General features: G+C 37.8%; 1 protein-coding gene and 1 pseudogene across 1 annotated transcript in view; both read right to left on the bottom strand.

The window, feature by feature from the left end:
• Positions 1 to 4,138, bottom strand: part of LOC139708559 (uncharacterized) — a 73,094-nt gene extending 68,956 nt beyond the window's left edge. Inside the window, exon 1 of the mRNA XM_071620502.1 lies at positions 3,272 to 4,138. Coding sequence (XP_071476603.1) covers positions 3,272 to 3,809 — 538 coding nt within the window. The 5' untranslated portion in view covers positions 3,810 to 4,138. The remainder of the gene's footprint in view (positions 1 to 3,271) is intronic.
• Positions 4,111 to 14,165, bottom strand: part of LOC139708545 (guanylate cyclase soluble subunit beta-2-like) — an 81,093-nt pseudogene continuing 71,038 nt past the window's right edge.

The following is a 14,165-nucleotide window of genomic DNA, read 5'->3' as shown; positions in this document are numbered from 1 at the left end:
TAATCATTGGTCATCCCTACGACTCTCTTTCTTTTTAATGATGGTCAATATTTGAAGTCATATTTGTAATTGCTGTCATTGGGATACGTTTTCACTGGATACAGCCGTCATAAATATTATGCACTTTATTGTTGCCATTGCTCTTTCATCTTGCTTCTATGCTTAATCTTTATTCGTCTTCTTCATCTTGTTTTATTCTACTACTCCTCCTTCTCCCAAACACGTAAATCCTCAACCTCCATCTATTATTATCATTGTTTTATCATTACTATTATTACTGTTATTGTTATTGTTATTATTATTATTATTATCATCATCATCATCATTATTATCATTATTATCATTATTTTCGTTGTCATTATTCATCCCAATAACGGACATACTATTATTGTTATTGTTATTATTATTATTATTATTGTTATTATCATTATTATTGTAATAATGATAATTATCATTATTATTATTGTTATTATTATTTTCGTTGTCATTATTTATCCCAACAACGGATAATATTTGAAGTCAAATATTTAATTTTTGTCACTGGGATTTATTTTCCCTGAATACAGCCATCATAAACCTATATACACATAACTCTTGCCATTGCTCATATTCTTGTGTCTCCTATATTTTGATCTTTATTTGCCATCTTCATCTTGTTTTCTTTTACTACTCCTCCTCCTCCCAAACACCCAAAACTTGTCTCTCCTGCTATTATCAATATCATTATCATTATTATCATTACTGTTCTTATCATTCATTCATCCCTACAACTCTGCTCCTTTTTAATGACAGACAATCTTTGAAGTCACATTATTTTGTTATTGCTCTCGCTACGATTTATTTTCCTTGGATACATCCATCATAAACCTTATATGTGACCCTGCACCTCAAAACAAACAAAAAGTCGCCAGACATGAATTTTTAGTTAAGACAATAATCTGAAAGAGCAGATTTTAAGCTTTAAAATGATGTATAACTCAAATCAAACGGACTCTCCTAACCTATCTAAATATTAGAAAGAAAGAAAAAACTCAGGAAAAGAGTGAACTGAGAAAAGAGGCTCTGAAGTACAGTGTCTATTCAAGCGCTTAATCTTTACCAAACCGTGCTGGCTGTGCGATGAATGGGACAAAAAACAGGAAGTAAGCCACCAGAGTAACAACAATGAAGAGATTATCAGATTAAACTGAAATTAAGCAGGCCTCATTAACACATTCTGTCCATAATTAATGCCAAATTTCAAAGCAGTAGCACTATTCTTTCAAAAGATATTAGAGTTGAAAGTGAAGAGTGTGGACAAGGTTTTTCAGAAATGAAAAAGGGATTCTAAAGACACACCTAATCACACTATTCTACCAAAAATGTTTGAGATAAACTGCTAAAAAACACACTTTCCTGCCCGTTTTATGATACCAAATTTTAGCATAATGTAAAGGAAGACCCGCTCTTTCAGAAAATATGAAAAAGTCAAGTTCGGCTAGGTTGACCCATTTCACTTAATTTCAGTCCTCACGCAAAATCAGTGTGTGCGACTTTATGTTCGTTTTGAGGTGCACGGTCACATATACAGATTAACTATTGTCATGGCTCATACTTTTGCTTCTCCTACACTTTGTTCTTTATATTTGTCATCTTCATCCTGTTTTATTCTACTACCCTCCTCCTCCCAAACACCCAGATCCTCTTCCACCTCCTCTCTGTTCTTAAAATTTGCCCGCGTCATAATCTCCTCCTCATTTTCTGGCTAACATCCTCTACAGGTGGTGGTGCAGGTGTAACCAGTTTGATTGACACCCGTCCACTCAATACCCCTTGATTGCCAGAATCGTTTGCTTTTGGTCTCTTTTTTTCGATAGGCAACAATGAGAGCGAACAAAATGAAACGATTTTAGTGACAAAAATCCGGGGTGTTTGCGTCCTTGGTGGGGTGGACGTGTGGTTGTATGTGAAAGGAAGTGGGCTTTATGCTCGTTTCCTGAAGGAGCACACTTCAGGTCGCTAGAGAAGCAGGTTGTGCAGTATTATTTGTATATACTATATACTAATATCTATATAATATATACGTATATATATATATATATATATATATATATATATATACATGTGTGTGTGTATGGAGAGAGAGAGAGAGAGAGAGAGAGAGAGAATGAGAGATAGAGAGATTGTATTTGACCTTGCATCACAAAACCAAGGAAAAGTCTCTCACAAACTGATTTTGCGTGAGGACTCAAAATACGTGAAAGGGGTAAACTCGGCCGATCTTTTTTTTTTGTTCATATCTTTTTTGTTCATATTTTTCATATTTTCTGCAAGAACAAGACTTCTTTTACTTTATGCTAAAGTTTGGGATCACAAAACAAACTTTAAAGTGTGTTTTGAGCATTTTATAACACTTTTTTTTTGCAGAATAAGGCCATTAGTTGTGCCTGAGAATCCCCTTTATATTAAAAAAAAAGTCCTTTACACATTCTTAACTTTCAACTGTAATAACTTTAAAAGGATGCTACTGCTTAAGTTGGTATTTGTTGGTTGAAAGTTGGTATTTGTCATATATTATATTAAAATAATTCTATTTATACATGTGAAAGGTGTGGGCTGTTCAGCATTGTGGATTAGCTTTTCTCTCCGGTAGACAAATATTGTCCGAAGAAAAAAGGAAGAAAAAAGGAAAGAAGATAATTAGAATGTCTGGGTGTATAAAAAGTAGTGTGTTTCTATTTGCGTGTGTGTGTGTGTGTGTGTGTGTGTGTGTGTGTGTGTGTGTGTGTGTGTGTGTTGTATGTGTGTGTGTGTGTGTGTGTGTGTGCTCTTGCGCGCGTGTGTGCACATATCATTGTACACTCATCCGCAAACAAACACATAAACACACGTGCACACTTGGTTAATGTTTATGTCAAATATGCCTTTCGAAATCATCTTACCCACGACTGGTATGCACATGAGTCAAACATTTTCTCAGAATTCAATCCCGCATGTGCCGTCAAAGAGAAAGAACATCTGGATATGGTTTGAGTGTTTTTTCATGAAATGCCCGAGCCGACACTTTGCCAAAGACAGTTTGAAAAAAAAAAAGTGAGGGTGGAAAGTGGATGAAGGACGAGAACAGACGGTGAAGATAACTTCACGTTGCTATCAGACTGCTTGCATCAAATTCCCATCATATCCCCAATGATAATGTATTTTCCTATCAGTCGTTAATGGTGCACATGACAGAGTATTATGGTAGATCAATGCAAACGTTGACATTTTTATAACATTCATTGATACTCACGGCTTTGCGGAGCGTAGTCTCTGGGCAATTGATGTTCCGTGAACGCTGCCGAAGACATCAGCGGGTGGTCCCTCGTTGCTAGCGAAGAGGTAGGCGATGGGGTTTGCGATAGCAACGCCCCAGGCCAGATTGTCTCGATGGTCCAAACTGGTCCATCAGAGAAGAAACCAGATGCTTCAGACACGCGATCCCTATCGGATACATCGCGCATTTTCCTTTCAATACGGTCACCGCCGGCTGACTCTGCTACAAAGGAGAGGTCGGCAGTCGTGCCATTTCTCCACCGGTTCGATATTGCTCCGGGAGAATGGGAAAAGGATGATGATGTTAATGAGGAGGAGGAGGAGGAAATGGATGGTGGGGCATGACCTGGAGGAGAGGGAGTCGGCGATTGATGAAAGTGAAGGGGAGAGGATGGGGATGAATGAGAAAATGAGTAGGAAGGCCGAATTAGCCCGATGGAAGGTAACGAATGTTCCGATATTGATGATAATAATGGCGATTGTAATGATGACGGTGATGATGATAATGATAGCATGGTTGTTGCTTTGACTGATTCGAGTGTATGTGAATGGAGTATGTGAGGTATGGTCGTGTATCCTGGAGATAGTGAGGACACGTCACGCCTCCGGAGTCTGGTCTGAGTAATTTGTCCTTGGATATGTGATGCCGATTCGACGTGCAGTTCTGTATGAAAAGTTTGTGAACGCTGTGAGGGAGGCACATGGATCCGAGGTGTGTCTACAAGCAAGGGTGTGGCGCTCGGCTGCAAAGTGTTCCTTTCGAAGGCACTGGACCTGTGAAATGTAGGGGAAGGCGTAGGCGTGACGATAAAAGGGTTAATGGTCTGTTCCGTCCAGGTACCACTTCCGGTTAGTGACCCGGAAATAGATGGGGTCGAAGGCTGAGGCGTAGGGAAAAGGCCAACGGAGGATGCGTTCGAGGAGAGAGTTGCGACGGTAGGGGAGGGCCAACGGGGATTCGAATGGCTGGAGGGGGTCTCGCTGGCTAGGATAGTGAACAAGTACCCCACATTCCACACCGTCACCTGCACCACAAGCCACTGTCTCAAATGCATGGTATGGTATATCCCTTAATCACAGAGCAGCATGGACCCACACGCATGTTTGTGTCTGGCCCGACCGGCAAGCGGAGCAATTTTCCGGCGCCCGGGGGTTAGCGCTACCAAACGACGCGACTGTCATGGTAAAGAATGCTAGCTATAGATCAGACGAGGCCTCTCTATTCCTCCGGAGCCTCACCGACGAGCGGTAATGCGGAGAGCTTGATTAGCAGCCGACTTCATTTCGAGCTCTGTCGCCACTTGCCTCCACTATGGAACAATGACGAGCTGCTTTCCCTGGGTACGCTTGTTTGCTCGATGAGCGGCGAAAGAGCAGTCAGCGAGAAATGGCACGCGGCGTCGGAAAGCAGCAACGTCACGTGACATAAAACTGGAAACAGCAAAAAAAAAAAATCATCTCACGCGAGAGAGGAAAAGTGAACGAACACTCAGGAGAGAGCGAGAGAGAAAGAGGAAGAAGGAGAGAGGTAGTGGGATACAGTAACTATTGTCCTTATTGCAAAGAGGTGGAAAAGGAGATCACTGGAGAGATGGAACACTGTAATGGGTCAGGGATGTAACATTGGAAGAAGGATGCTTTAAAATTGGACAATGAAGGACGACATGCACAGATTTACCACGATGCGATATAATTATGTTGGCGACACAGAAGACAGACGATGATATGAAAACCGGAAGGACGTATATGAGTATAATATATTTAGCACGAAATAAAGGGGGGAGATGAGACATCATTATGATACCATCATGAAGATTAGGAAATCAATATGAATTGTCAATTGATAGATGTCTAAGATGTATTCAAACAAAGCTAACAACTTTCCATTTTTTGAACGGTAACGTCACAATAATATCATTAGATTTCCTGACACCATATATCCCCTTATTATAAGCATAATGAGCTAAATTGATTTCGTTTGTATGCAGATGTCATACTGTGCATGTATTTCCGTTGGAACTGAAATAAATGAAACGAAATGAAACTGAGTTTGACCAATAAAGGACTGAAATATTAAAAGGAAAAAATATATGTGTATTATAAATATACATATGAATACAGTGTGTGATATATAAAGACACAACGCTGAACCACAAAAAGAAATGTTCTGTCCATAGACCGACATCGGTTTTTCCTTTCTCTCTCTCTCTCTCTCTCTCTCTTTCCTTTCTTTGTCACATGCCATGGGGGGGGGGGGGGGGGGGGGGGGGGTGAGGGTAGAAAGGGAGGGATGAGATGAAGTGAAATCGACAGATGATTGGAAATGTCTATCAAAATTGATATCTTCTCATTTTCATTCATTCCCTGGATACAGGTCCCGTCAGAGAGGATGTTTTTAATGAGATTATTTCCGCCAAGTGTGTAAATTCCAACGGTCACAATGAGATTAGATTTTTCTCGTATATCACTGAAGGATTCATCAAGAAGACCAAATAATCAAGATGATTTCTTTCATCCCCTTTCACAACATTCATTATGCTTTGTGAATGAACAGGTATAATGCAATTTGTCTAGAGGCATTCAATAAAGCCAAATGTTTTGATATATGTCAGTATAAACAGTTCCTGCGTTTTCTTGCGTGTAATATTGATTTTTTTTTTATATCGGCACAGCTGATGTATGTTGTCTTAATGTTCGTGTATACAGCTGAAAACATATCTTTCTCAATGACATGCCTAAATCTGATCATACGAAGAATTTCGGAGAATCTGACAGTGAAAGACAGAGAATGTCTTTTCCCTCATACAATAAAATTCATTTTCTGCGTTTTCACACGTTTTCATACTTCGCACACACTGTGTGGGTTTTCTGCGGTGGCACGAGAAATGCTCCTGCGACAGCATAGAATTGCTCACATCTTATTTTCTCCAAGGGCTTACGGTTAGGGTTAGGGTTTCGATAGGTTTTAAGGGTAGTTTGATGTAACGATTAGGGTTAGGGTTAGGGCTAGGGATATGTTTCTACGGTAAAATTTTTGGCTTGGCATGCAGATATATCATTGGAACAGTTGTCGCGGGAGCAATTGTCATGGAACCATTTTTTTTTTTTAAACACAGACCACTATGTCCTTGTAACAACTAATGATTATTTTCATTTATCACGAGTGATCGTGATTGATGATCTACATAGGTGCAATATTTTTATTACCATAATAACCTTTTATTGTGTCTCTTCTAGGATTGAGCCCCGCAGCCTGTCAGTTAAAAGCATGTAAAAAGCAACATGCAAAAAAAAAAAAAAAAGCCAGAAAAAAACAGTTCATATTTTTTACTTTCCTGCCTGAAAGATGTAAAACATTTCTAATCAAGTTGGATATTTTTGAGCTTGGTGCTGGTATCTTTTCGATAAGTTTCGTTGACTCTTCTAACTCAAACGCATAAAGCCAGACTTCAGAGTGTAAATAATTCAAATATTCAATAAGCATTATACGCACAATTTGGTCACATGACCAACAGTCACAAATAAATATATAAATAAATAAATATTTAATCAAATGGTAAGTAAATAATGATAAATTAATAAACAAGTAAATTAATGGACATCAGCTCTCTGTCGTGAAATTATTCCTACATGTTTTACTACATTTTGAGATTATACGTTGTTGGTTTTTTTTTTTTCAAGTGTTGCTTTACGATGATATATGCAGCCGAGTATTGTTTGTGGCGCAGGCCTACACTGTTGAAATTTTCAGATCCTGCATATAGTAAGTTGTCAGACAGGACGATTTGCATTTGAACTACACTTTTATGCAAACTGTATACCACGGGCTTTTAAAGGGGGTTATCTATTACAGCGAGTGGATGTAGATGATCAAAGGCTTATGGTGTGGTAAGTCCCTTTAAAGTCTTAGAGGTTGTGGGAAGGGAGCGATTATTTTTAATCTTTTAGCTCTCACTGTGAATTCTTGCACATTTCTAGGGCAAGAAAATAGGCAATTAAGAAGCCGAATTCTGTAATAGTCACCGTTGGTCAATGTCATCCAATGGCGAAAAAAAAAAGCCATTACAGGAGAGAGAAAAAAAGGAAAATATCAACAACAGCAACAGCTGGTGAGATTATTGTTATTGTTCGTAATTTCAATTTGAAAAATTGGAACATAAGCTCCCACCTTCATCTCCCTTCGAGCTTCCTAACTCCAAGTGATCCCACTCCTTTCTTCTGTTATCAAAACCACAAATCCTCTTGCCCAGCTTTCAGCCCAGCGACCGCAGATATGGGAACTGAAATGGGTTCTGTAAACATGCTTTTTTCTCCTCCTTTTTCCTTCTTTTCCTGTTCCTTCTTATTCTTCGCTATGGAAAATGACGGGGTGGGGTGGCAGGGGCGGGGAGGCGCATGAAAAGAAATTCATTTGCTGCCGTGTGAGTAGGGTGTGTTACTTTAAAACGGAAGCTCGCAGAATCATAATCGCCTATGGGACAAAAAGTAAACATAATCATACGATGCCCCCCCCCCTAAATCTCCGGAGAGACAATTTTATCATCAGTCACCCAGAGAACGGAAGTAGATGTTGCAATTCATCGCCCGCGAACAAATATTAGAAGTACTCAAATTGAAAGAAATTCGACTCATCGAGCCAGGATCACATTTTGACGTATATTTATCATGGCAACGACCGCAACGTCCATGATGATGCCGCCGTCCACAGGGACTCTGAACCACCAGGAAGATCATAACAACTTGCAGTGTTGTGAACATGGTAGACATAGGTGTGTGTGTGTGTGTGTGTGTGTGTGTGTTTGTGTGTGTGTGTGTCTGTCTGTCTGTCTGTCTGTAAGTGCGTGCATGTGTGTGGGTGTGTGTGCGCGTGTTGCCACGTAAATCATGCCCCATTATTTTTAGTGACCTTGGTTAGAGCAAGGAGCTATCCCTTAATTAATGGATAATGTTGTTCACAGTCACTGATATGAAATGCGAAGATGCAATTCAACGCCAGAAACAAATAAGATATCAAACTTGACCAAGAATTGACAATCCAATTAAACTATTGCATATTTCTTCATATATTTATTTTATTTCAACTTCCGTACTTTAATTCACCTCTTTGACACATAATTATATGCCTTAAATCATATTGCAATAATCAATTTACAATTGGCAAATTTACTTTCGTTCACACTAAAAAATAGGTCCTCATTTTGCAGTCATTTTGATATTTGAAATAATTATATTCATTGAGAGCATTCAAAAATCCTTCCAGTTGTGACTGCCCGGCTTAAAACCCACATAAGGTTGGATATTAGGTTCTTCTGTAATGGACCGAAATGTCTTTTGGTTGACCTACTCAAGTTTTTACAGTTTTTCTAATATGAGTAAGTATAATCTCTAACTTCAATACTTACTGTCAAAATTTGCCTGTTGAAGACGTGTCCCGAGTATACTCGGGCAGGTGTCTACTGGAAATGAGTGCGGTAGCAATATCAGCCCGTCTTCCATGGTTTAAAACAAAACCAAAATTAAGATGTTAGCAGTTTTCTGCACCATAATTATATATTTTTTTTTCTTTCGGACAGTGCTGCTTTCACTGGAATTTTGTTGATACATCTGCACAGCATGTCTGAATGACCATGATATGAAGAGCTTGTTCGCAAAAACCGATAAGTCCATATTTGCTAAATGGAGATATTTGCGATGAAAAGTCAAGAAAAATAAAGAGAATGATAAAGAATTGACCATAACTTGAAAAATGTACCTTTATATGCAGTGACCAATATATCATTTAAAAGGTATTATTTTGTACTTTATGACAGAGACTGTACTTCAAAATTTTCAAAAATGGACTTATCGGTATTTGCGAACAAACTCTTCATGTGTAAATGCTCTTTTCTCTCCTTTCTATAAAACTGCGACTCCTAACTCTCTCTTGTTTCAGTCACATTTCGAATGAAGTAGGATGGTCCAATTTGTAGAAATCATCCTACTAAAGGTCACAGAGTACTCTTCCAAACTGAATCGAAAGAGTGAAATTAATTTTGGCTTATTCATTTGCTCTTGTTCTTAATGGTTTAAGCTGGGCGGTCACATTTTTGCAACAAAGACTTGAGCTGATAGTAATTATGTTCAAAGACATTCTGTATTGATGGTAGATTTTCAGTGGCATGTATTAGTGTAATTAGATGATTAGATAAGTAGTCCTCACCTTGTACACAATTTTCGAGCATAGTTTTATTATAGATGTAAAAAATAGTTTACAAGGCACTACGCACATTCGTGCAACTGACTTCCATGTAATCAAAATAAAACAAGTATATGAGCAGATGCAAACTCACATTTTTTTTTTAGCTATGCTAGAAAATAATTTAATTTAATACATCATATTATCATTATTCGATTACTTTTGATATTTCTTAACTTTATCTTTAATTTCTAACTTATTCTAAGTTTTGTCAAGTGTAACAAAATACAAGAACATTTCTCATAGTGTCGCCAACGATTCATTAAGAAAGGAATACTCCTTGGCAATTCAACAATACAATTAGACTGTCGCATCTATTCGTACAGCTCTTTTATTTACAGTCCATTATTCTGTTGTTTAAAACAAAATGGAATGATTATACGAGTTGTGTTCCTGGCATTTCACCATGGCAATTTCAGTGTATTTGATGTCATTGATATCTTCATTCCGAACCTTTTTTTTTTATTGCGGCTTACAGATTTAACAATAACCGAGCTAGTTCTAATGACCACTCCTTTATTCAACAATACAATCGGACTGGCACATCTATTCATACAGCTCAGATATTTACAGCCCATTATTCTGTTGTTAAAAAAAAAAAAAAAAACACGGAATAATTTTACGAGTTGTGTTTCTGGCATTTCGTCGTAGGTTATATCACACACACACACACACAAGAGAGAGAGAGAGAGAGAGAGAGATACGCTAAAGGGAGAGCAAGAAGTAAAACAAGAGAGAGAGAGAGAGATAGAGAGCGAGAAAGGGAAAGAGAAGAGGAGAGAATTCGCTAAGCTACGATGTTCTGTACAAGTGCATTGATTTATAATACAATACATAGCGCATATTATACAGTAATATAATTCTTCAATAATTATCTGGTTGATATAACGAAAGCTTAAGAAATTCAGTGAAAAGACAACTCGTAAAAATAAAGATAAAATGAAAAGTAAGGCGCCTTTGCTTGGCCAGAGTGATTCCTATCACAAACTGTTATGGGCAAATGTCTTGCTTTTACAACGAGGGGTCGGAAAGTGAGTTCGCGGCACTCAACAAGGTTCTGTTTAAGGTATGCCTTCTTACCACAAACACGACATCAAGGCGTGTTGTGTTTTAACGATTAAGACATCTATCTGCACATGTGTTTTCGTTCTTATCACTTTCTCACTTGAGGAAGGTTTAGGTTAAAATTAAAGAAACAATAATGATAAGATGTGGTTACATCTATGTTTAATAGGTTTTCCACTCACCAATCCCCCTCCTCCCCGTCAATGCCAAGTCCTAGTGTTATTGGGACGAGGGTGGTGCAAGCTCATACCCTTCACTTTCTTTGAAAGTAGCCAGCTTTAGATCACCAACGCGAACGCTAAAACGCCACTTTTAGACGAAAACGAAACTGTTGCTCTGCACATTATTTTTCCATTGACCAACACATTGTCCAACGCAGGTGAAAGCGCATCGTGATCGCTAGCGTTGTAGATCTAAAGCTCGCCTTTTTTGTTAAAAAAAAAAGAAATCAGACCTGCAGAGTTTCTTGTTGGATAAAATCACCGCTTCACACTGCATCTAACCGGCTATAGTTCCTTAGACTGCGAATTCCTTTTATGCCCTCGTTCCGTTCTCTGATTATTTGCGATGATGTGGGAAAAAAAAATCAATCATATATCAATAGCACAAAACAACACATCCCCACATATACATTACAAAATGAAGCAAGCGCATAGTACTTATTAATAGTTTCCGGTCCACAACGAGCTTATTAAACATAGAAAATGTGCAACTTGTATCGCACATGATGTTAGACTAAAACCATAGATTTGTGCTACTGTCCTCTCTGTCAGTGTGATATAAAAGCCAGTTCGTAATTACTTCGGGTGCTTATTTTACCAGATGACCGTTCTTATTTTTTTTTCTATTGGTCATAGGCACTTAAGTTGTTGTTAAAGAGATATGTTTCGTAAAATTGCCCGACTATAAAATTTATGGAACTCGTGTTCAAACGGAGAATGGACTTGCTCCAGTTGATAAGAACGTATAGTAACATTTGGCAATATATTCATTCCATTCATTGTTTTTCATTTAAAGCATTACATTTTTTTTTGGTCTATTCTCTTAGTGAAATCGAAGAGTCTTAAGCGAATATTATTCTGTACCGTCAAGTTGACGTGGTGGCAAACTCAGTTTACAAGAATCACGTAAATAGCCCTTTTACCACAGATGCTCTTCCCATCAAATTTGAAGAACAAAATCATGGATATGCGTTTGTTATCGCCAATCACAATTTTCTGCTCAAACACTATTTGGAATTACAAACTGGCTCATCGCTGAGGGGCTCACAAAACAGAGCAAAACGCTGACGATGGGGGCGTACTCCGATTCGAAGCTGTAGTAGTCTGAGTGTCTCTTGGATTGTACGGAGAAGTGCTCGGGTCTTGCACAACTGGCTCGTGTGACTGGTAATTGGATGTCGCGGGGGACGGAGTCGGTTCAATAATCGTCACAATAGGTTCCTTCTTTTCTTCTTTCAGCTCTGTGGTGACGTCATCTTTCTCTGAAAGTGACAAAAAAACAACAACCCCACATTATCATCTCTCTTAAAAGCTGTCATTGCCAACAACTTACTCGCCAAGTGGTAAAACCCTTCTTTGTTAACTTGTGTGCAAATTTACAATAAAATCATATGTCACGTAAGAATGCCGTTATGTAGAAGTAAAGAGCGCTTAAAATCTATATCGTGATTGTCATAATGTGTAAAGAATGTAAAGAAGTTTTTAATCTATATAACTGCACGGTGAAATGCGATTACTGACATTTAGCTATTTAGTTTCTGACAATGACCTACATAATGTTTTCCGAAGCAGCCTCTGCAAATGCTACACCCTTCAAAGTACTCCACTTTAGTTTTATTCTATCACTGGGCTGAGATCACGTGATTTACCCCATCTCATTGAGCTCATTTAACTCATCAATACCTCTCTCATATGGCATTGACTTTGAAATCTGTCAAATTAGATTATTCATTTATTTATTTTTTTTTGCATCACAGAATCTCATTAGCTTGTTAATTCTCTACAAGCCAGTTCGTTATCTCAGGTCTAGTCATGACCAATTAAACATATATTATTTTCATTTCATATTTATTTTATTGTTTCTGTATGGTACAGGTAATCAACTGTGATCAATTTCGCAAATATACACATAGTTCATCATTATTCATGACTGCTTTTGCACATGCATGGTAAGCAAATCATTGTGACAGAGAACAGAGATATGATGAAAAAAAAAAATCGAAGTACCTTTTAGGATTAAACCCAGTAAGCCGAGCTTAATATTGGGGGCTTATTGAATGCACAAAGATATGAATAAACAGTTTTAACCAACTATCGACTTACTTAACTACAACAAAAACAAACTACTTCATACAACAAAACATACATGGTCATGTACACAGGTAGTGCTAAGAAAGAAAAACAAAGAAGAAATGAATAGCTATAATGAAAGATGGCGAGAAAGGACATAGGAGGGAAATAGAATATCTTGCAGTTCTTAGACCTCTTCTGCTACATGTTTCAGTATTAATTTTTCCAAAGAAGGGAATGCACTTGTTAACTCCAATCATATTATTATGATTACCGTCAATAAGCGTTTTGTAAGTCGCTGTTCTACCAATATTAAAACAGAGTCCTTAGATGACAATTATTTATATTATATTATTCCCCCCCCCCCTGTTTACATGATTAGATCAGAATTCGTGTTTCTATTAAAGACGATTATTACATGCTTGTAAGTGTATTAAGTAAGCATTTCAGAGGTTGTATACAAAGTATAAATTTGAATTAATGCATGTGTGCATAATGGTAATGAATTACATTTCTTTCGAACCTGATGCCATTATTGAACAGTAATACAGTATAACATTTTTTCAAACGTTTACCATAGTACCAAAAGAATATATTATAACTAGAATTATATGGAATAGAAATATAAGCAACAATGGATAGTGACAGAAAATAGAATTGAAATGCACGCAGGAGAATTTCAGTGTGTGTGCTGTACGTTAACACGACATCGGAGGGCACCTTCTGCCACTGATGAATTCGACGAGTCTTCGCTCCCATCACCTTTGACCTCGTCCGACATCACGTTGGTGTGGCCAACCACAAAATGTGTCGTCATCAAGCCCTTTCCCTTGATTTCCACCTGGCCGCGTTCTTCGAGGATAAACCCTTTGTCCTTTATGGCTCTGTGCGTGTGTAAAATTATCACCAGAGCAAGACTTTCATAAAACAAGCAAGAACGCACTGGAGCTACGGATCATGAAATAAAAAGCCTGACCTTGCCCAGTATTATATTTTCACGTAAGGGATGAACTCCAACATCTCTACTGGTCACTTATTTATTCATTCGGTCACTCAATTTAGATATTATTTTACTTATCCATGAATTCATTTATTAAGTTAGACAGTTATTCATTCATTCTTTCATTGATTCGTCTAGTTCATCGATGTTGGTACATAATGTTCACTTTTTGACATTCAAACAGAGAATAAGGCTTAACACTTTATTTTGGAAATGTCTAGATTTGATATTTCAAGCATCAGATTGGGCTTTTCCTCAGACACCTAATAATAATAATAGT

This window comes from Diadema antillarum, unplaced genomic scaffold, assembly GCF_040938485.1.
Source record: "Diadema antillarum isolate AM-2024a unplaced genomic scaffold, OU_Dant_1.0 seq00001348_RagTag, whole genome shotgun sequence".
In the NCBI taxonomy this organism is placed as follows: Eukaryota; Metazoa; Echinodermata; class Echinoidea; order Diadematoida; family Diadematidae; genus Diadema; species Diadema antillarum.
The sequence above is the reverse complement of the archived record's forward strand: the minus strand, read 5'-3'. Positions and strand labels throughout refer to the sequence as shown.